The 19,636-nt window shown below is 49.9% G+C and overlaps 2 protein-coding genes across 6 annotated transcripts in view; one reads left to right on the top strand and one right to left on the bottom strand.

Moving 5' to 3' along the window:
• Nucleotides 1-1,255: 1,255 nt before the first annotated feature.
• On the top strand, nucleotides 1,256-11,388 carry LAMP5 (lysosomal associated membrane protein family member 5). Of its 2 annotated transcripts, XR_007202246.1 has the most exons (7): nucleotides 1,256-1,549; nucleotides 1,828-2,000; nucleotides 2,202-2,333; nucleotides 2,413-2,518; nucleotides 3,945-4,133; nucleotides 10,253-10,794; nucleotides 10,827-11,388. XR_007202246.1 is itself a non-coding variant. In XM_048297164.1 (6 exons), exons 1-6 carry the CDS (start codon nucleotides 1,510-1,512, stop codon nucleotides 10,429-10,431), a joined length of 819 nt encoding a protein of 272 aa, XP_048153121.1. In that variant the 5' UTR covers nucleotides 1,256-1,509; the 3' UTR covers nucleotides 10,432-11,388. The 2 variants fall into 2 exon arrangements, 1 of the variants encoding a protein (XP_048153121.1); XM_048297164.1 differs by having other exon boundaries at nucleotides 10,253-11,388.
• Nucleotides 11,389-14,406: 3,018 nt separating this feature from the next.
• The window catches only part of PAK5 (p21 (RAC1) activated kinase 5), an 87,071-nt gene continuing 81,841 nt past the window's right edge, over nucleotides 14,407-19,636 (bottom strand). For 3 of the 4 annotated variants that reach the window (XM_048297159.1, XM_048297157.1, XM_048297158.1), the window contains 3 exons: nucleotides 19,402-19,527; nucleotides 17,201-17,335; nucleotides 14,407-16,595 (listed from right to left, as the gene is read on the bottom strand). In XM_048297159.1, the coding sequence (XP_048153116.1) occupies nucleotides 16,440-16,595; nucleotides 17,201-17,335; nucleotides 19,402-19,527 (417 nt within the window). In that variant the 3' untranslated portion in view covers nucleotides 14,407-16,439. The other variant, XM_048297156.1, reaches the window with a different exon arrangement.

Below are 19,636 nucleotides of genomic sequence, written 5' to 3'. Positions count from 1 at the left end.
GCTGCTCCTGGGACTGGTGTCGCTGTAAATCGCAAATATTTGGATGTGCTCCTGGTCCCGGGAAGAGGGTGGCAGCGCGTTAAAGCTCCAAGAAAAGGTCCCGATGAGAGGTGGGAAGAAATATTTCAACGTCGCACCAGCCGGAGTGAGGGAGCAGCGCGGGAGTCGGCCGCGCTCCCACCTCGCAGCCGGGCAGGGAGCGGCAGCGCAGCCGGCGCTCCGGGCTGGGAACACCCGCTCCTCCCGCAGCCCCGCTGCCGCCAGCCTGCCGCCCCTGCCCCGGGCTGAGAGCGAGGGAGGCGCTGAGCTGACGGGGACTTGAGGGCCCCCGGGCAGGGCAGGGGGCGGGCAGCCCTCCCTGCCCAGGGAAGGGGTGCGCTCTGCTCTCACCCCGCCTCGCAGCCCACTCTCCGCTCAGCGCCGGGCCTCGCTCTCCCGCATCCTTGACCCGGCTAGGAACAAACCCCCGAGTGCCCTGGCTCAGCTGGCACCTGTCCCACCTGCGAGGGGCAGGGACAAACCCCCGAGTGCCCTGGCTCAGCTGGCACCTGTCCCACCTGCGAGGGGCAGGGACAAACCCCCGAGTGCCCTGGCTCAGCTGGCACCTGTCCCACCTGCGAGGGGCAGGGACAAACCCCCGAGTGCCCTGGCTCAGCTGGCACCTGTCCCACCTCCGAAGCGCACCCCAGGTGTGACCTCCTGCCTGTCTCCCCTCAAAAACGCCCCGCACAGGCACGGCCGATGTTGTTTCTGTTTTAATGCACCCGGCTGGGCCTGTTGGGTTTTATGTTATGGTGCGTGTTGTGGTTTGTCACGACATCTTAGAGCTCAGGTGTGTCGATGGCCGTTCACAGAAGGAGGCGGGTTTGTTTCTGACCTTGCCACACAAAAATAGCTGCACGTTTCTTCCTGAATTAACACGCGGAGCAGCTGTTCGCCTTCACCGAAATTAGTGACGCTCAGTGAGCAGCCGGCGCTGGAATAGATATCCCCTCCTCCACCCCCCGGCCTCTCCGGCAGCGATGGACGGCGCGACCCCGGGGCGAGGGGATCCCGGCCCCGCTCCCAGCGCCGACCCTGCCGGGGGAGCGGGAGCGCTCGGCGTGAGACCCGCTGGGCTCCAGCGCCACGACGGGCGGCCCGAGGTCCCCGCAGGGGATCCCCGGCAGCCCCTCCGCGGGTGCGGCGGGGCGCCGGAGGGGGGGAATCCCTCCTTCCCGCCTCCCCGCCCAGCTACGCGTACGCCCGCCCCGTCCCTCGGCGTGGGCGCTCCATCAGCTCCGCCGGCATCTCCCCTCCTCCTCGCACACCCACACACTTTCCCCGTCCCTCCTCCCCGCCACTCCGCAGCAGTGTGCTTTTGCAGCCTGTGCGGCTCCTGAGAAACGAGGTGTGCGGCTTTTTTTTCATCCTTTTTGTTTTAATTTTTTTTTTTTTCTTTTCTCCGGAGCGGACCTTTCGGAGGAACAGCTGCAGCAGCCGCGGCCACGCCGGGACCGAGCAGGGAGGATGGCCGGGGGGCGCCTCCCAGGGCTGCTTTTCATCTTGCGTGAGTACCTGGGGTGGCGAGTCGCGACACGGAGCCGTGTCGCGACGAGGCAGCCGCTGGCGCTGACACAAACTCGGCGCTGTCACGGCACCGGTCCCGCATCACCGCCACTGGCTGCCTCATCTCCTTCACCTGCTCTGTCGCGACAGGGAAGCCCCGTCGCGGTAGAGTCGCTTACTCCAGCGGGCTCGGGGGTGGCGGGGGGTGTTAGGGTGGGTGGCACAGGCTCGGGGCGCCGGGCCCGGGGCTGCCGGCTCTTAGTCCCGCTGTGCCCGCAGACGCCGCGGCTCGCCTGGCCGCCGAGCAAGAAGTTGAAAACCTCTCCGGGCTCTCCCCTAACCCCGAGAAGGACATCTTCGTGGTGCGGGAAAACCGGACGACGTGTCTCATGGCCGAATTCGCCGCCAAGTTTATCGTCCCCTATGACGTGTGGGCCAGCAATTATGTGGATGTGAGTGGGGGCCGAGGGCGGCCCGGGGGGTCGGGGGCTCCGGCAGGACGAGAGATGGCAGGGGGCACACACACGCATCCGCAGGTACTTTTGGAAAGTCCTTTATCCCCTCCGAGGATTTTCAGCCGGGGCAGTGGGGGGCCCGGGGACGCCCAGGGGGACCCGGGGGTCGCCTCACGGAGCTCCGCTCCTTGCTTGCAGCTGATCACGGAGCAAGCCGATATCCCGCTGTCGCGGGGTGCCGAGATGAAGGGCAAGTGCGGCATGAACGAGTCGGAGCTGGAGCTCTCGTGGCTGGACCAAGCGTACACCCTCAAACTATCCTTCCTGAAGGTATGGGCTCCCTGCACGCCGGGAGCTGGGGCGGGGACGCGGCGGCTTCGCGGGGTCCTGACTAGCTCTGTCTCGCCAGGAGGGGCACAACACGTCCCGGGGGCCGGAGGCGTCCTGGAGGCTCAGCCGGATCCAGTTCACCTACGACACCTCCGAGCGCACCTACTTCAAGGATGCCGTCAGTCGTAAGCGCCCGAAGTCGGGATTTAAGGCAGATCCCGGAGGGCGAGCGAGCGTGATGCTGGGCTGGGAGGGGAGCACCCCCGGGCTACTTGCTAAATTCAGCTTAGGGGAAAAAGGAAACCACAAACACACCCGACAAAGCCCGGACTAGCTGCCGGCTTTAAACCGCGTATTATTTTTTTTTTTTTCTTCATTGTTTTTTCCTTGGTTTTAATCACCGCGGTTGCCGTGGGAGGGAGAGCCCAGCTCTGCCCGTTTGCTGTGCTGCCCGGGCTGTCGTGTGGGACCCAGGGCCTGAGGGGGTGGGGCAGGGAGAGACACCTGGGCTGGAAAAGCTTGTTTCCTTTCCTGCGGGAGATTGGTTTTAAGGTTAATCCTGATGGTGGTTGAATAGGTGGGAAAGCAGCAGTTTCCCAAGATAACTGAGATTGACATCAGTATCATACCCCTATACGCCTCCACAACCAGCAGCCTCCTCTTTTCTCTCTGGATTTCCATTCTTTTGGCTTTCATTTTGTTTTTATTTCATTTCTGCTCAGAAATGTGTTGCCTTGAATTGAAAAATGAAATACTGTCGTTTGCAAATCATTCTCCCTCAGGATTTTCCAACTCTAGCGAATAGGGTGTTTAGGGTTGTTGCCATAAGACACACTGGTTTTGGGGCTGTTTTTTCCACTGGTGTTTCCACTGTTTGAGTCCCCAAAACACAGTGGTGGCCGTGCCTCATCAGCCCCTGCCAATGCGAGGTACTGATTGCCTTTTTGTGCTGCTGGAGGGGAACAAAGGGCTGCAGAAGAGCGGGAGGTGGAAGATATTCCTCATTTCACCTGGCTCAGCCACATTTGGCCTTTGCTTGTAAAACAAGCTTGGTGTGATGGGAAAATATTTTCTCATAGTTGATACTTGGGTGAAATGGTCATGTTATATTTTCAGGAAAGGTTTTATGGCCTGTCTTGCTTTGTGGTGTGGTCCCCGATGGCACTGCTCCTTCCCACCTGGACTGAGAGCCCAAGTGCATCCGCAGAAATGGTTGTTTCCCAAATGTAGGGAGTATCAGCACAGTCCCAGGCTGAACCCTGAGTCTGTACGAACGGGAACCATTTCTCCGACATTGTGGACTCCAGGTGCTGTGACAGGAGCGGAGCTGGTGGCAGCAGAGCCAGCTCTGCCCTTTGTGCCGCAGGACCGTGTGCTGCAGCCGTGTGTTCCTGCTTGCAGGAGGCAATCCCGGTGTGGGACCTGCCCTGGCTGTGTGGGGTGTCACACCAAAAGCAGGGTCCCACCCCGGGAGGACACTCCAGGAGCAGCTGGGCTGCTGCCGCATTGCACCCCAGCTGCGTCACCCACCCGTTCGGTTCATTGCCTCTGTTCATGGAGGCCCCTCAGTGCCTGGGGCTGGGGCCTGACCTGTCTGTGTCCCCTGGCCAGCCGGGAAGCACACGGCCAGCTCGCACCGGCTCTCAGCCCTGGTGACCCCCGCCGGGCGGTCCTACGAGTGCCAGGCGCAGCAGACCATCTCCCTCGTCTCCAGCGACCACCAGAAGTCTGTGCAGCTCCTGCTGTCGGAAGTGCGGCTCCAGCCCTTCGACATCCCTGCGGATTTTGTCTTCAGTGAAGGTAAGGAGCAGGAAAGGCATGTACTGCATTCCCGAGGTGCTGATGCTGCTGCAGCCTTTGGGGATGTTGCAATGTACTGAAGGAATTTGGGTCCCACCTTTTTCAGAGCAACCTTCCCCTCATTCCAGCCTGTTACCAGTGCTCCTTGCAGTCCCTCCAGCCCATTCCTTGCCTCTGTGGTCCCCAAAAAGGTTTTTCAAATTCAGCCTAGCTACCAAAACGAGGGCTATCTCATTGTATGTATGTTGGCTTCTGTAAGGACTTGTAGAGTCAGATTGCCAGCAAGCCCCAATGCAGCATCCCTGGGGAGTCCTGTAAGGCTGAGGTGTCTCCTCTGCAGCACAAAAATGCTTCAGCACAGCCCCAGGGTCTTCTTAGGGCTGCTGCACACTGAAAGAAAGCTTGGGGCTGTAGTGGCAAAAGACACTGGGGGTGCATGTTCCTGGCTTCAGTTTGATTAATGCTCGTTGTGAGGGTGAAGGAAGCGTAACAGGGACTTCAGTGAGGCTACTCGAGCACCAAAAACACGGGATGCCATTCCTTTTCTGGAATTCTCCAACATCCGTGGTGGATAAAAGAAAACCTTAGGTGAAACATGCTGTTTGTGTCTAAGGGTTGCACTGGAGTCAACAGCTATGCTGCTGTGGGACAGGATTCCTGCAGTTTTAGCTTCCTTCGTCCACGGTGCTCCTTGTCCCTGGCTCCCCCTTGGCTTTCCCATCAGGTTGAATGAGGCAGTGTAAACATGCTCATCTGGATTAGGTGAGACCAGTCCCATCTCATAGTGCTGCCTTAGCACTACAATTAGTCAAGCCCTTTGTTGTAACCAGGTGCAAATGAAGTGTATAATAGCCAACTCTTTTAATAATGAGTTAGAAAATGGTAGTATTGAAGCTAGCATTAAAATTGTGAAGCTTTATTATTTTGCATGTGGGAAATATTTTGGAACACAATAAAAGCCAGCAGTGACTGCAGAGCTGAGTGGTTGCACTCACGACTCGCATCCTCTGACTGATGTAGTAAATTCATGCTGTTGCATGTGCTGGTTCTGGAAGAGCTCTGCGTGGTTGAATTACTCATGGCAAGGCCAGTGTAACACTGAGTAGGTTTTCTCTGTGGGCAGTTTTTTTGTATCAAAGTAGTACCACATTTTTTCGTAGATTTACAGGGAGAAAAAAGTAGATCCTAATAGTTTGCTTAATTTTTTTTGTTGGCGTATGTTTACCCTCTCCTTTCTCCTGTGGATCCAGGATTCCCGCACTCAGGGTTTGGGTGGGCAGAGCTTAGAGGCTGAGAACAGCATGTTTAAAATATGCAAGTCTGTGTCTCTGTGATACCAAATTTGTGAAGTCTGAGAGCTCCCAGTTAAAACAACCAAACTCAGAGCTCATTGTCAAAGGAATCTACCTGCTGTTTTCATGGTATGCTCATTTCTGTCAGGCAGTAAATTTGTTTCTATTTTGTTTTCTTTTTGTTGCTGTAGTTGGGTGGGTTTTTTTCTCTAGGACACAAAGAGTTGATGTTGGTTTAGCAGTTTTTAAACACATGGAGGGAATTCCTCCTCCAGAGGACAGCATGGCTTCTCTCTTTGTTAAGCTCAGTGGGGTTTTTTGTTGTTGTTGCTCTAAGTATTCAATTACACTCCTTTTTGTTGAATTCCACTGGAAGTTAAGCAGCAGAGAGCACCTGGAGAGGGTGGTCAGAAATCCTGGGAGGTGATTTATCAATGGAGCTCTATCCAGGGCTCTGCCGCTCTCCCAGCGGCATGTCCCCACCAGCCGAGCTCGTCCTTGGCACACACATGGCAAAACGGGATCCTTTGTGGGGTCTGAGAATCACTGCCAATCTTAAATTATAGTAATTAGCCTTCTCCTTTTTGGTTCATTAATTTCCCATTAGGTAAAATTCCTATTAATTATGAACAAGCTGCAGAACATTTTAAAATATTTTAGAGTAGAGAAAGAGACCTGCTAGAGCAGAAGAATCGCTGAGACGCAGGAGGATCGAGGCCCTTTTTCCACAAAGAAATGGGGAAAAGGTTTTTTCATTAGTCCTGACACTGTCCTGGCAGGGATAGGTTAAAAAGCTTGTAGGGAGCGATTGGATTGTTTTTGGGTTTTTTGAATGCTTAAACTCATGTGCTAGAGTATTTTATTTTTTTTTAAGACACTGCTTTCAACCTTCACAAATCCATATATATATATTTGCAATTTTATTTTTCAATACAGAAGCAACAGAAAATTTTTTCATTCAGAGATCACCAATTTTTTTTAATAGGGAAATTGTGTGTATATTTTTCAGCTTAGAAGATGAGTAAAATGAGAGCTGGTTCAAGAGGGTGTGAGATGATTTAAACTGACAAAAGAACTCCAGAGAAACTGTCAGCTCTTTTGATTTTATAGGTAAATATCTGAATATAAAGCAATATGATGAAAAATACAAATACAAAGGGATACAGTTGAGAATTAGGGACTCTGGGGTGGCTCAGAGTGAATTGAGACCTCCCAGCTGAGGGCCACATTTTCTCAAGATTCCTTTGAACCAAACTATGTGGCCACTTTTAAAAAAGCACCTGATGTTTCTTTTCTTAATTTTTTTGGTAAGCTATTTACTTATAAACACCAATCTCAAAATCTCAAAAATCTTGTCATGTCAGACACAGCTGGGCTGTTTTTCCACCCCTTTGGACAATCGCTGTGCTGATGCTTAGGCTCGTGCTCGTGCCGGCGGGAGGACACTGTGCCTTTTGCTGGGTTTTTTGCCGTGTTTGCTCTGCAGAAGGATTCTGGAAGAGGAAAATGAGCTCTTAGGTGGTTTCACAGCCTGGTACTGGAATTGGACGAGCACTCACCATAGAAACCGTGGCAGTACACGAGTCTGGGAGGAGGCACAGCACAAAGGAACAGTAAGGAATGTACCTAAACACCTCCTGTGTATCTGTCGGCAGTTGGGGTTCCATGGGGCAGGGACTGGGGGTGACACCGCCCTGGCAAAGGGGTGACCCCGCCGTGTTCAGGATGCAGCAAAACTCCCGGCATCACCTGAACTTTCCCCTTTTTACCAGGGACCTTTTTGCTTCCCTGGACTAAGGGTAAATCCCAGCAATTTGGGAAATTCTGAGATCCCTGCGACCTGGAGTGAAATACTGGGGAAAATTTGAGAGAGAGGGCTGTTTTCCTGCAGGGTCATTAATTTTGAAATCGTAGCAGTTCCCAATGCTTTCATTTGTCAAGCATCAGCCTGCCCATACTTGATGGGGTTCAATGTCCAAATTAGTCTGCCATGGACATTATGCAAACCCTTCTCCCCTCCTGCTCCCCCTTTGCCTTTTCCTGTGCTGATGGACAGGAATGATACCAGCTGCCTGCCTGCCTCCCTGCAGTGTTGTGGACCTCAGTGCCTTTGCTTTGAATTCTTGGGGTGAAAAATGCTGTATAAATGTTAAAGTACATTGTTATCCATGTGAAAATATTTTTGTCATAAAACTATGTGGTTTAATATTAATGTTAATGTTAAAATAGAAAATTCATCCTCCTAGCAGTCAGCACCCAGAGAGCCTCACTTCTGCTGCACATGTGTTTGTGCTGAGCCTTTCCCAGTGCTTTTGTGCTGGGTCCTCCCAACCCCATTCCCATTCCCCCTACATTCTCCAAAGAACCCAGGCTTTGGTGTCTCCTCCAAAAGGAGAAAATGGATGTTTCTAGCAAGGAGAAAGTGTGGGTAGGGCAGAGGCAGCTGCTCTGCCTGCGGAGGTGCAGCAGGTCCAGCTGGGTTTGGGGTTGTGCTGCTGGAGACTGACAGATTTGTTTGGCTTTTTTTTTCCTGTTGGCTTTATTTATTTTTTAATTTTATTTTAATCCTCTTTTAAAAAGTGTCAGGAAAAAGAACTCTCTTCTTTGGCTGCTTGCAAGAATTGACACCTTTTTGAGTCATGACACAGACACTTAAACACAGCCATGGCTTTCTGTGGACCCCGGAGCTCCGGCCACATCCTCTGGTGTGTTTTGTGCCCTGCAGCTGGTTTGCTTTGGCAAAAGCTGGTGCAATTCAAATGTTACAAGTGGGGCTTCAGAGCTGGGTCTGTTCTCTGCACTGGTGCTTTTAGCTTTGCCTTCTCCACTGGCTGCAGCCCCCCACCTCCAGCCCGTTCTCCTGCAAACGCTGGATCGTTCCTGTTTAGGAAAAGGTGCACGGGCAAACCTGGTGTGTTTGAGCACAGGGGAATCCTCTCAGTTGGGTTTCTAGCAGTTTCTTTCCATCTTCTGTAGGGTTTAAGCTAAGCCACTTCCAAAGCAAAAATCTGTGTCCAGCCACTGTGATCTGCTCATTGGCACCTCAGCACACTGTCTGTGGCCATGTGGGAGGGTGCACAGGAGCTCCTGGAGCCTAGATCCTTCCCGTGGGAAGGGTGCTGCTTTGTACCAGTGGGGAGTGGGGTCAGAGCAGCCCTGGCCCCACAGCACTGCCCTGTGCGTGGCTTTTCCTGCAGTCAGCTCAGCCTGGGCTGTGTCCCTATGAGCTGCTCAGGCCTTCATATCCTTAACTGGGAACCATTCCACAGAGCACTAGAAACCCAATTTTGGGAGCTAAATAATAATCAGGATTTTTCCCCCCCATTCTCCTTACTACAAACTAACAAAACCCCTGCATTGCAGCAATTGCTGAATCGCCTGTACCACAGTCCTGGTGATTAATCACTCCTCTGGTGAAACAGTGAGCAACTGGAACTGAAAAGGACATTCTTTTGTGTTAGACTACATCTACTTTTGCTTTTTTTTGTTTCACCTCATTTACAGCTTGAAATGTTTCCTTATGGCATCGCTGTGAGCCTGGTGCTGGGAGGAGGCTGTACTCCAGGACGCAGTGAAGCTCCTGGAGGTGCCGGCACCACTGGAGAGGTGTCCCTGCTGTCACCTCCTGCCTGGGCCTGGGGGTCTCTGGGTTTTTCCTGCTCTTTGCCACATGCTGTTAGATTTGTGGAGCATTTGCTCTTCGTGATTATTGCAGATCTCTGCAATCAGCTGCCCAGGGAACCCATCTGGACAGTCTTTACCAAGGGGGGGAATTCATGGTGCCCTTTGTATTCACTCACCTAATACACAGCCTTTCTATTTTCCCTGGGTTTTTTTTCCTTAAACTTGTCATTGTTTTCAGCACATTTCTAGTGCAATGAAGAACATGAGCCAGAGAATTGTTCTTCCTGTATCATGTAACCTTTTATTTTTTCTCCAGAATAGGCATTTTTCTTCTTTTTAGCCTGGCAGCCCCATCTCAGCAGCATGGGCTCTGCCTGTCCATCAGCATGGAGAAGCAACAATCCTGTGGAGAAAAAAGTACATCATGATCCTGTCACTCAGGCCTGCAGTAGACTCTGGGAAGTGTAAGAGAGCTGAGCCAGGATTACCGGTGTAACACATTTCATGACCTTAGTGGTCTTTCCAAGCTCAATAGAAAAGTGTTTTCCCATTGTATCACTATTTTCCAGCGGTTTATTAGGCTAAGGCAGACTCATCAGCCAGAGAGAAAAACACTGGCACAGCTCATGTTGCTTCTGCTCCTCCTTTGCTGTACTTGATGGACCATGTGGGGTGCTGGGGTGCTGTGTGACCCTGTGCTTTGCCAGGGCCGTGTTTGTGGGGAGCTCACAGAGAGGGGGGAGTGATGCTGTTGGACCTCTGCCAAATTGCAGATAGAGGGGAAATCTCTGAATGTTGTGCTGGGTGACTCTGGTGCAGAATTAAAGACTTACTGATGCTGAGGCCTCTACAGGCTCTATAACTGAATCAACAAAGCAGCCCTTCAGTCAGTCAGGAAACCCAGGCTTTGGCCGCCCCATTCCCAACAAGGCCATTGATGTGTGGCAGAGAGGGCTGAGCTTATGGGCATGAAAGTGTTTTTCCAGTGCGTGGGCTGGTTTGATGGATGTTGCCTCTCCCTGCATCCCTGTGTTGTGACTGATTCCACTTGCTCCAAAGCAATTGATTTTCTCCCCAGGGCTCCGCTGGCGGCTGCTGCCGCTCCGTCCTGCGTGGAGCCGTGTCTGGGGAGCCACCGCGGCAGCAGCTCAGGCTGGCAGCGTCTCAGTCACGTCCCTCTTTCCCCTCTTTCTTTCTCTGCAGAACACAAGTGCCCGGTGGACCAGAGGGAGCAGCTGGAAGAAACCCTGCCCTTGATCCTGGGACTGATCCTGGGGCTGGTTATTGTGGTCACCCTCGGCATTTACCACATCCACCACAAGCTGACAGCCAGCCAGGTGCAGATCCCTCGGGACAGATCTCAGTACAAACACATGGGATAGGGAGCAGGACCAAGCAACCCGAGTGTTTATCAGGTAGAAAAAGCACTTTTTTCTGTGGGCGAGGAAAGGTTCTGGAGGGGCAAGAGATGGTATTCACAGCACCTAATCCTGAGTATTTCATGGAGACACTCAAGCTGAGGCTTGGCTTTAACAGACTCTGTAAGGAGACTCGGTGTCTGTAGGTGGTTTGAATACCTTCTTAAGCAGCTGGGCTGATCATCTGGAAACAGAAATGCTTCACATGTCAGAGTTTCACACTGGGACAGAATTAGCTTTTTTATTTATTTTTTCCCTTTTTCCCGTCTCAAGAGATTCTTACCTCCCCCTGCATCACCTTTGGAGCATTCAGCCCTCCACGTTCCTGTCCATGCAGGAAGCAGGGCTGGGAGACAGAGCCATTGCACAGGGTTCATTCAGGCCCTCTAATGAAGGGACTCAAACCACATCCTTAAGTTTGCACTCATGTTAGGAAAACATGGAGGCAAATGCAGGTGTGCTTTGAAAAAAAAAAAATAGAAATTCAAGGTCAGAAACTCCAATGGAGCAGATCACAGCTGTGGAGCTGACCCCCCACACACTTGAGACTGAGTGAAGAAAGTTTGTTTTTGCTTCTTGAGCCACATCTGAACTAAACTTAAAAAAGAAAAAAAAAAAAAGAAAAAAAAAGTATTGATACACAAGTTATAAAGTGCCGTGCTACTGCAAGTCAACTGAGAAATGCTTCTGGCTGGGCATCCTGCACGTATTGTGATTGTGGTTGAGATGTTACATTGCTACCTGCAACTGATAACTTTCAAAACAAAACAAAAAAAAGAGAAAAAGAAAACAGTAATGTTAAAGTTACTATGCAGATTATTCAGGTTTAATCTAATGTAACAGAAAAATATTAGGGAACCCTTGAAATCTATCCTTAAATGTAGGTGATTTTTAAAATTAATTAAAACATGTATATATATAATACTTGATTTGCCTTCTTATTTTGAAATGATGTAATGCTTTGTACTCACTCCATGGTACCAAATGGAATTGGAGCACAAATACATCATCTGAGTGGATGTTACATGTAGGATTTATTCCAGCAGTGGTTTTGCTGCAAATGGCTTGGTGAAGACGTGGTGGTTCAGTATTCTGTGATTTGTTGGTTGTTTCTAATATTCTTCTATCTCTTGGTTGCTTTTCCCGTGTGTTGTGTGGGCAGTGATGTGTTTTATTCTGGTACCGTCCAGTTCCCACTGAATCCTTTGACTCCCCTTGGCTCTGGTGTTACCTCAGCAGGATTTAGTCCAGGCCTTGTCTTAATTTAGGGTATGGAAAATACTTCCTTGCTCTTAAACTGATTTAATTCAAACAGAGGCTTGACTGCTTTCTTTCAGCTTAAAACTCAAGCAAAGAAAAATAGTAATTTCAATGTTGGGAAAAGGCAAGAGAAGAAACTTACTTAAATGTTTTTTAATGCTGTAGTTTCCTCCAAACTGTATGGGTTTTTTTGATGAAGGTGGATGCAACACAAGCCTTCCTTCAGTCCTGTCTTATTTCTGGTCTCATTTCAATGTTATGCTCAGCTGTTTCCTCATTTGGATGCAAGAAGCAAAATTATGGCACTAATGATGATTGTGGATTTGCCCTTTTCCTTTAAAACTCCAGAGAAAGGTTCTTAGGTGAGCTTTAGGCTGACCAAGTGCCACTGTGTACAATGAGCTGATAATTAACAAAGAAATAGGTTCTTTTAGAGGCAGTTAGAAAAAGCCAGAGGTATCAGGAGGGTGAATAAAAGGATTAAAGGTTCATCCTTAATAGAGAGGAGCTTTGTCCTGCCTCACCCGTGTCTGCCCGGGGGCCAGGAGGGCTCTCCCGGCCAGCTCCCATCAGCCTGGCACATCTGCTACTGTGACATCCCAAAGAATGATTAAATAAAGAAAGGAAGCCAACAGCTGAGCTGCAGATGCCAGAGGAGCCCCTCCACTGTCATTTGTCTCCTGGATAGGACATTCTGGCAAGGTGGCGGTGGAAATGATGGGAGAAATTGCACCCAACTGGAGCCATCCTGGTCCCTAAGAGGATATTCCCACCTGGCTGGCTTCCTCCCTTGGAAGAGGGGGATGTTCAGGGGGTTCACATGGAGCTGTGAAAGGCAGCAGAACCTGGGGCTTGGCTGAGCTGCTGAGTATTAGTGCAGGATAGGCAGTAGCCAGGGATAGAGCTGCTGCCTGGACACCATTCCCAGGCTGCTCTGGGAGGTGGCTGTACCTTGTCCAGGTAAAGCTGCTGGTGGGTCTTGGTCCCTTGGCGTTGCTTCTTCTGTTGCACTCGTGAGCAAGACCTGCCTGGTGTAACAGGGAGATGCTCCCAAACAGCTGTGTGGATTTAAGATGGAGAAAAGGCTCATTTATGGTGGACTCTGTGAACTGTTTTTAATTCACCCTGCACTGACCCTGTCAGGGCACTCACAGAGACTGTCCTTGCCTGATCCTGGTGCCTGTGCACTGGCCAGAGCACTGAGGTGGTGGCCAGCGGACGGGGACAACCCCCCCGCCCCCAGAAGCTGATGCAGGTCCTGTGCCCACAAACTTGAAGGACATTTGCTGGTTTTCATGTCAGATGAGGGTTTCCCTTAGGAAGCACCTGGCATCACCTTCAGGGGGCAAGTGTGTCTGTAAGCTACTAGGGACTGGAGTTCCAGGAATAAAATAATTAATTTCTTGATTTTCTGAACTGACAGAAAATACTGGTTTCTTGTTGGACTGAAATGTTTTTCCTTTTTGGGGAAGAAAGGAAAAAGAAACAATAATTTCAGGTTGGTGAGTTCGTGTCCCAAACTGATGTATCTTGGTTGAAAAAAAAAAAAAGTTATTTCCGGTTTTGGGTGAAAACCCTTTAAGTCTTTTAATTCTTTCCATCCTTTTGCCAAAACTACTGAAATTGACCTGATTTTTCCATTGCTTTAAGCTTTTCAAGTCTATTTATGAAAAATTATTTATGAGAGAGATTATGTCCAGCTTCCCTCCTGCCTGTCAAGCTGCAGCAGCTTGAGGATGGCAGCACTTTATTGTGATATAATTTTGTATTTAGCTCTCATTCATTGATGGCTTTTTATGGGTGAGTTGCAAATTGAAAGCTTTGCTTTATAGATGTTTATGAACACAGCAGTAGAAGGTGGATAAATACACCTTATCACCCTACTGAGCTCTGTAAGAACCTGTAATAATTAAGCACTTACTAAAGCAGCTGCTAATGACTTACAGAGTACTTGTGATTAGAACTTTAATTATAATTTATTGATGTATTGCTGAGGAGGGGGCTGACATAGTCAGTAAATGTCCTGGCCTCTGCTACTATGAGTATTTGGGAATAGTTTTAGAGCTGTGAGCTCAGAAAAAGCCATCATTCCTTAGTGACAGGTGGGAATATTTCATTGGAATATCCCACCATACCTGGAGCACAGCCTCAGCTTCTGAGTGATTGGATGCTCTTAACATGCCTTGTTTGTTTGTTTGTTTTTAGGTGATGGCATTACATTTTTTCAATGTATTTTGAAGTATTTACTGACGTCAGCACCCAAAAGTAATATAAATCCTCATTTGCTATCTTCAAGTCTTACAAATAACACTGTAGATTCATCAGCTGACTGATGCTACTGGGGGAACTGGGAAGAATTGCTCTCAGTAGGTGTGAGAGATCAACAGCTGTGAGCTAAAAATTAGGGATGTGTAAGGCAAAAAAAGAAAGAGATTATTTAAGGGGCAGAGAAAGGAACGTGGAAATGCACTGACACTTAGAAATCACTTGAGGCAGCTCTATAAATCACTGTTTATATACATGTATCTATTTATTTATATATGTATGTGTATCATATAGATATATAAGAACACACTTTTTTTCCTTGTTATATGCTTGGTCCAATACTGTGGGACTGAGTCAAATCTATAAACTAGAAAAAAGGCATGGTAAAAAAAAACCCCACACTGAAACTTAAAGTGTTTATTAATTAATTTATTTAACTTGCATGTGCATTTGTCTCACCAGTAGCTGGTGTTCACAAAAAACCCCCTTCAAAATCGACAAAACTCTCAGTAAACTCAATGAACACTGTTTAAAGTATCTAATGATAAGAAAGTTGCAGAAAATTCTTCACTTGTACAGCCTAAAATGTGCTGAATATTGAAGAAAAAACCCCCACCAACCCCATTTTTTTATTCAAAGATGGTTAAAAAAGTTAATTTTGTGGCTAGTATTAAGTTGTGCCATATGCCATTGCCTGGACTGGTGCAGCCTGGTTTCCTGAGTTGTCAAGACTACAAAAGAGAGCCCTGGGAGGCTGTGGGTGCTGCTCCCGGCCGGGTGGGCTCCGGGAGCTGTGGGGCGGCGGGAGCCAAACACATTTTCTTCAGTGTCTTCTTAGAATGTGCAAACAGGGTTGGGAAGAGAGAGCAGTGGGGATAAGACACAGATGTAAGAACATCTATTCCATGTTCCAGATCATCTTCATCTCCTTTTTTCTCTCTTTTTAAAATTTCTTCTCTCCCTCCAAATACTCTTTAAGTTAAGGGCAGAACTAAAGGAGCTTCTTTACTATTGGCAACTCTTTTCTTCCAGAGGAAGATCTTTAAGTAACAGCTCCTGCCAGGTTTAGATGTTTGGTTATAATTTACTACAATAAATAACAATTAATTTATTAACTATGAAATTCCATAATAAGAAAGAAACTGTGTTTTCACAAAGTTGGCTTTGTGGTTCTTAAAGATACCATAAAATGAGGTCAGTAAGAAAAAAAAAAACAAACTTGAAAAACATGGCTTTTGTATTATACAGAATTAAGAACAACTAATCATTAATAAATAAAATTAATTTCTCATTGAAATAATTATGAAGCACTTCTAAAAATTTTAAAGGCAAATCTATTAGGCCTACAGTTAACATGCAAAGTCATCCAACAAATAACACAAAATTGTACCGCAGTAGTCAACTGTTGCATCAACATTCAGAAAGGTCTAGACAGCAGCACGACTTCTCCTCTACGGCAAACGCCTGGCAGCGCATCCCATCCCCTCCCATCCCCCGGCTCTGCTGGAACTCCAGGATCCCGCTGGGATAGGAGGAAGGGCTCCTGCCCTCCCTCTCCACTGCCAGAGCATGACAGAAATAGTGGAGGCTTCTGTGGTGGCAGAACTGGCTGTGTGGTGGCAGAAAAAAAGAGGGATCACCCCGGCCTGGGAGGCCCCTTGGGCCAAGGGCGGAAAGGGGAGCCCCTGACCACAGCTGGCCCTCAGCAGAGCAGGGACTGCCACTGGCACCCAGTGCCCCAAGCCAGGTGCTCCCACCAGCATCAGTGATCCTTTGCTCTTCCAGCTTCTGTGAGGGCGGGATGAGCCCCCTCCTCACCCCATGGGAAATCTGCAAAACCTTACAACTTCCTAAAGGTGGTTGTGGTTTCTTTTTTTTTTTTTTTTTCCTGTTTTCAAAAGGGTTAAAAAAGTAGGAAACTTCATCTTCTCAAATTCTTGCTAAGTTACACTTATTACTTCAACTAACACAACAGTTACATGACGAAGTACTGCAAGTTATCAAAACGTACTGTACAGAAAATTACAAACTTGTTGCAAAATACATTGCGCTGCTCTGACTGAGATAAAAAGTGCTTTGTTTTGTCAGAAAAGTGTTCTTCTAAAACAGAAGTGCTGTAGCCTGCACTAAAGTTCTGGTGTTTCGCTCTGGCTTTGCTCTCCTCTGCTAAAATTACCTTTCCAACGTTGGCATTTGGTGCCTTCTGCCTGGATGGCCCAGCAGACAGCAGTGCTGGGAGCCTGGCCGGGATTGCTCCCTGTCCCTGGCACACAGGGAGCACAGAGGGCACTGCCTGGGCTTTGGGGTTCTTTAAACACCACGTTATTTCCGCAGGGCTGGTTTCCTTCACAAGGTTTTCCTCCTCCCTGCCTGCGGATCCCACACAACTGCTGGCATTCCCACATGGCCATGAGCCAGGCTCTGCACTGACCTCTTCCCAAAAAGCTTCAGCGATGCCTGTGCTGCCTCATGAGGGGCACAATGCAGGAGGGGGGCCCAGCCAGTTTGAGAAAGGGGTGTCTCAGCAGTTCCTGTGCCGTGGCTCTCTGCGAGGGCTCCCGCACCAGCATCGAGTCCAGGAAGCCCCGGAGGACCGAGGACACCTGAAACACCACACTGGCATTAGGGCTGGAAAGAAACACCCAGTTCCAGCTAGGCTAGCTCTGTGCATGCTGGTTTCTTGGGAAGACAAGGGACACTCTGATCTTCCCTATGGCAACAGCTGTGCTGAGCTGAAGGGCTGTGGGTCTTTGATGTGCTGCTAATGTTTGAAGTATTTGGGTACCACTGGGGTACCCAATTAAGCATTAAGGTAGGCTGAGGGCTCAGGTCTGATGGAAACAACACCCAAACTGGGAGGTGCCCAAAGGCTTTGGCACAGGGCATGGATGTACCAACCCACCTGCAGCAGGGCCGATGAGCTGATGTACTCTGGTCCCTGGGCAGGGTGGGAAGCACAGGGAGCATGAGGCTCTGCCTAGCTCCCTTTGCCACCACTGGCTGCAAAAGCAAAGCCAGAGTCAGGCAGAAACAAGGCCATGACTAACGGCTTTGGCCTCACTTCCTCTCCACAGGAATCCTGTGTAGGATCCCCTGCTCAAGGTGGGGCCTCAGAGATCTAAGTTATCATTTGGGCATGCAGATGTGTGCCTGCAGTGTTCCTGAAGACGTGACTGTGCAAACCCCTGATCCCCACAGGAAGCCTGACCTTGTGCATGTCCTTCACGCGGGGTGGGAGGTTGTCCCGGATGCGGCGCATGGCCTGCAGCGGTGGCTCGTTGAAGTAGGGGGGTTCCCCATCAATCATCTCGATCACCATGATGCCCAGGGACCAGATGTCCACCTGGAACACACACAGGGGCCATGAACACTGCTGGCAGAGCAGGGGGGCCAACAGGCTCAGCACATGGGACCATGCAAACCCCGGAGCCAGCTCATGCTGCTGTCTGCCGCCAGTCTAAGCCAGCAGACTGCAGAGCCAGCACCATCCATCTTTCTTTTTTAACCAGCCAACCATGATTTTCCTTCGGAGCACTGAGTGCCTTGACAGATTAGCAGGGATTTATAAACCTGGGTCTGTAGCTGGTTTAGGTGCTGGCCACTGGAAGCTCTGTGCCTTGGAGAGGCTGTGTCTTGCTGCCCTGCATTCCAGTTGCACTGATTTGCACCCACTGAACACCAACCCCAGGCTGGCTCTGCAGCTGCTGGAGAGCTGTGAAATCACTTTATTCCCCTGAAGCTTAAAGACTACAGGAACTCCGTTCAAGACCCCAAGGCAAATGCAATCACTCACTACACCCAGGCCTGTTTACAGCCAGCACAGGTAACACAATATGTAAGAACTCTGGAAAGTGATTCAGCTCCAGCTCCAAAAAAAAAAAAACCAAAAAAAAAAAAACAACTTTTTTTCTTAGTTCTGGCCTGCTGCAGAGCTGCTCCAGAATCCCAATCCTCTGTAATTCCTGTCATTTGCCAGCCCAAATACAGCCAGGGCCACTTCATTCTGCTTTTGCTCTTTTGCCAACACTATCCTTTAGCTTTAAATCCTTTTTTTCTTTCCCTTCTGGTGGGGAAACTTAATGTAGCCCTAAGTTCAACCACTTTCTAATCTTCCCAGAGCTATTAATGGGCTAATAATAGTTGATGCTATTATTCCTGGAATGTCTCCTACAACAGCACAGAGCAGTGTACAGAGCAGTGCCTGCAGGGTGCTCTTGCTGTGCCGTGCCAGAGCAGCATGAGGATGGAGCAGCTCCTGGCTCAGCTCATCTCCCCTTCCCTGTGTGTATCTGTATTTCTATATACCTACACTCTATATAGGTATGGATATGTGTACCCGTGTGGAAACATATCCGTGTTCCTGGCTCTGTCTGCCTGGCAGGGTCGAGCTCTGCAGCTGTTCTTCTCAGCACTCTCAGGCAGCAGCTCTGTCCCCACACAGAGGAGCAAAGGCAGCCGTGTCCCCGCTGTGAGTCACTGTCACGGCTGAGCGCAGCACAGGGGATTGCTCTTCCCAGGCTTTGCAGGGCAGGAGTGCCGTGACTCACAGCAGCCTAAAGGATGGGGTATGGCACTGCAGAGCTGCCGGGTGCCCACACCTTGCTGGACTCCTCTGAAGGCTTCCAGTAAAAATGTGCACTTTGCCTTTCTCAGAACATTTGGCAGCGCTTGAAATAGCTCCCACAGAGGCGGTTTTCCTACCCCTGTCTCTCAGCTAATGACAGCCATGACTGCAAGGAATGAGCCCATGCGGAGACCAATCCTACCAGAGAGGGTGGCAATGCAACCCACCCAGCTGGCCCTGGGGTTTGGGACCCTACAGGACCTGTGATTCTGCGGGCACTGCTGCAGAGGAAGGGAATGGCAGGCTTTAGCTGGATGAAAGCAGACTGGCTCTATGCAAATGCCTATGTGACTGGGCTGTGCAGGAAGGGCGTGTGAGGAGGCTGCTGGTTTGGCACATGCAGGTGTGCACACCTGTGACTGCAGCTCCAGCCTGCAGGCTTGATATTAAAGAGCAGCACAGGGCCTCTCACAATGCGCAAATGAGGCCAGTTTCCTTTACTACAGCACCCCAAACCGAAGTATGTAAAGGCATTACACTGCTCAGAGCGCTAAATGGAGTTGCTAAATGACTTCATCTCGGGGAAATAACTTTCAAACCAGGCGAGATGTAGCACTCGGGGGCAAACGTAATTGCTGCTATTTAGCATACCTGTGTAAGTGCTTCCGAACTGCACAGCTCTGACAGAGCTCCATGGGGCTGGGATATCCCCTCTGGCAGTGCCCGCTGTGCTCACCTCGGTGCCGTAGGGCAGGCGGGATATCCCCTCTGGCAGTGCCCGCTGTGCTCACCTCGGTGCCATAGGGAGTTGGGATAGCCCCTCTGGCAGTGCCCGCTGTGCTCACCTCGGTGCCATAGGGCAGGCGGGATATCACCTCCGGTGCCATCCAATAGGGTGTCCCAACCAGGGACTTCCTCCTGGGGACCTCCTTTGACACTTGGGCGCAGAACCCAAAGTCGGACAATTTTATCTGCAAAGAAGAAGTAAAAGCCCCTCCTGAATAACAAGGCAAACTCTGCAAGACACACCTCAGGCTGCAGCCGGAGGGACAGGGCTGGAGCTGCAGCGTTTTCCTGGGA

This window comes from Corvus hawaiiensis, chromosome 3 (assembly GCF_020740725.1).
Source record: "Corvus hawaiiensis isolate bCorHaw1 chromosome 3, bCorHaw1.pri.cur, whole genome shotgun sequence".
Lineage (NCBI taxonomy): Eukaryota > Metazoa > Chordata > Aves > Passeriformes > Corvidae > Corvus > Corvus hawaiiensis.
The sequence above is the reverse complement of the archived record's forward strand: the minus strand, read 5'-3'. Positions and strand labels throughout refer to the sequence as shown.

What these genes read in the sequence shown, in the direction of transcription:
- LAMP5 (XM_048297164.1), top strand. Translation starts at nt 1,510, where the DNA reads ATGGCCGGGGGGCGCCTCCCAGGGCTGCTTTTCATCTTGC. An exon ending in GGGCCAGCAATTATGTGGAT is followed by an intron (nt 2,001 to 2,201) that starts GTGAGTGGGGGC and finishes CCTTGCTTGCAG; the next exon opens with CTGATCACGGAGCAAGCCGA. An exon ending in GGATTTTGTCTTCAGTGAAG is followed by an intron (nt 4,134 to 10,252) that starts GTAAGGAGCAGG and finishes CTTTCTCTGCAG; the next exon opens with AACACAAGTGCCCGGTGGAC.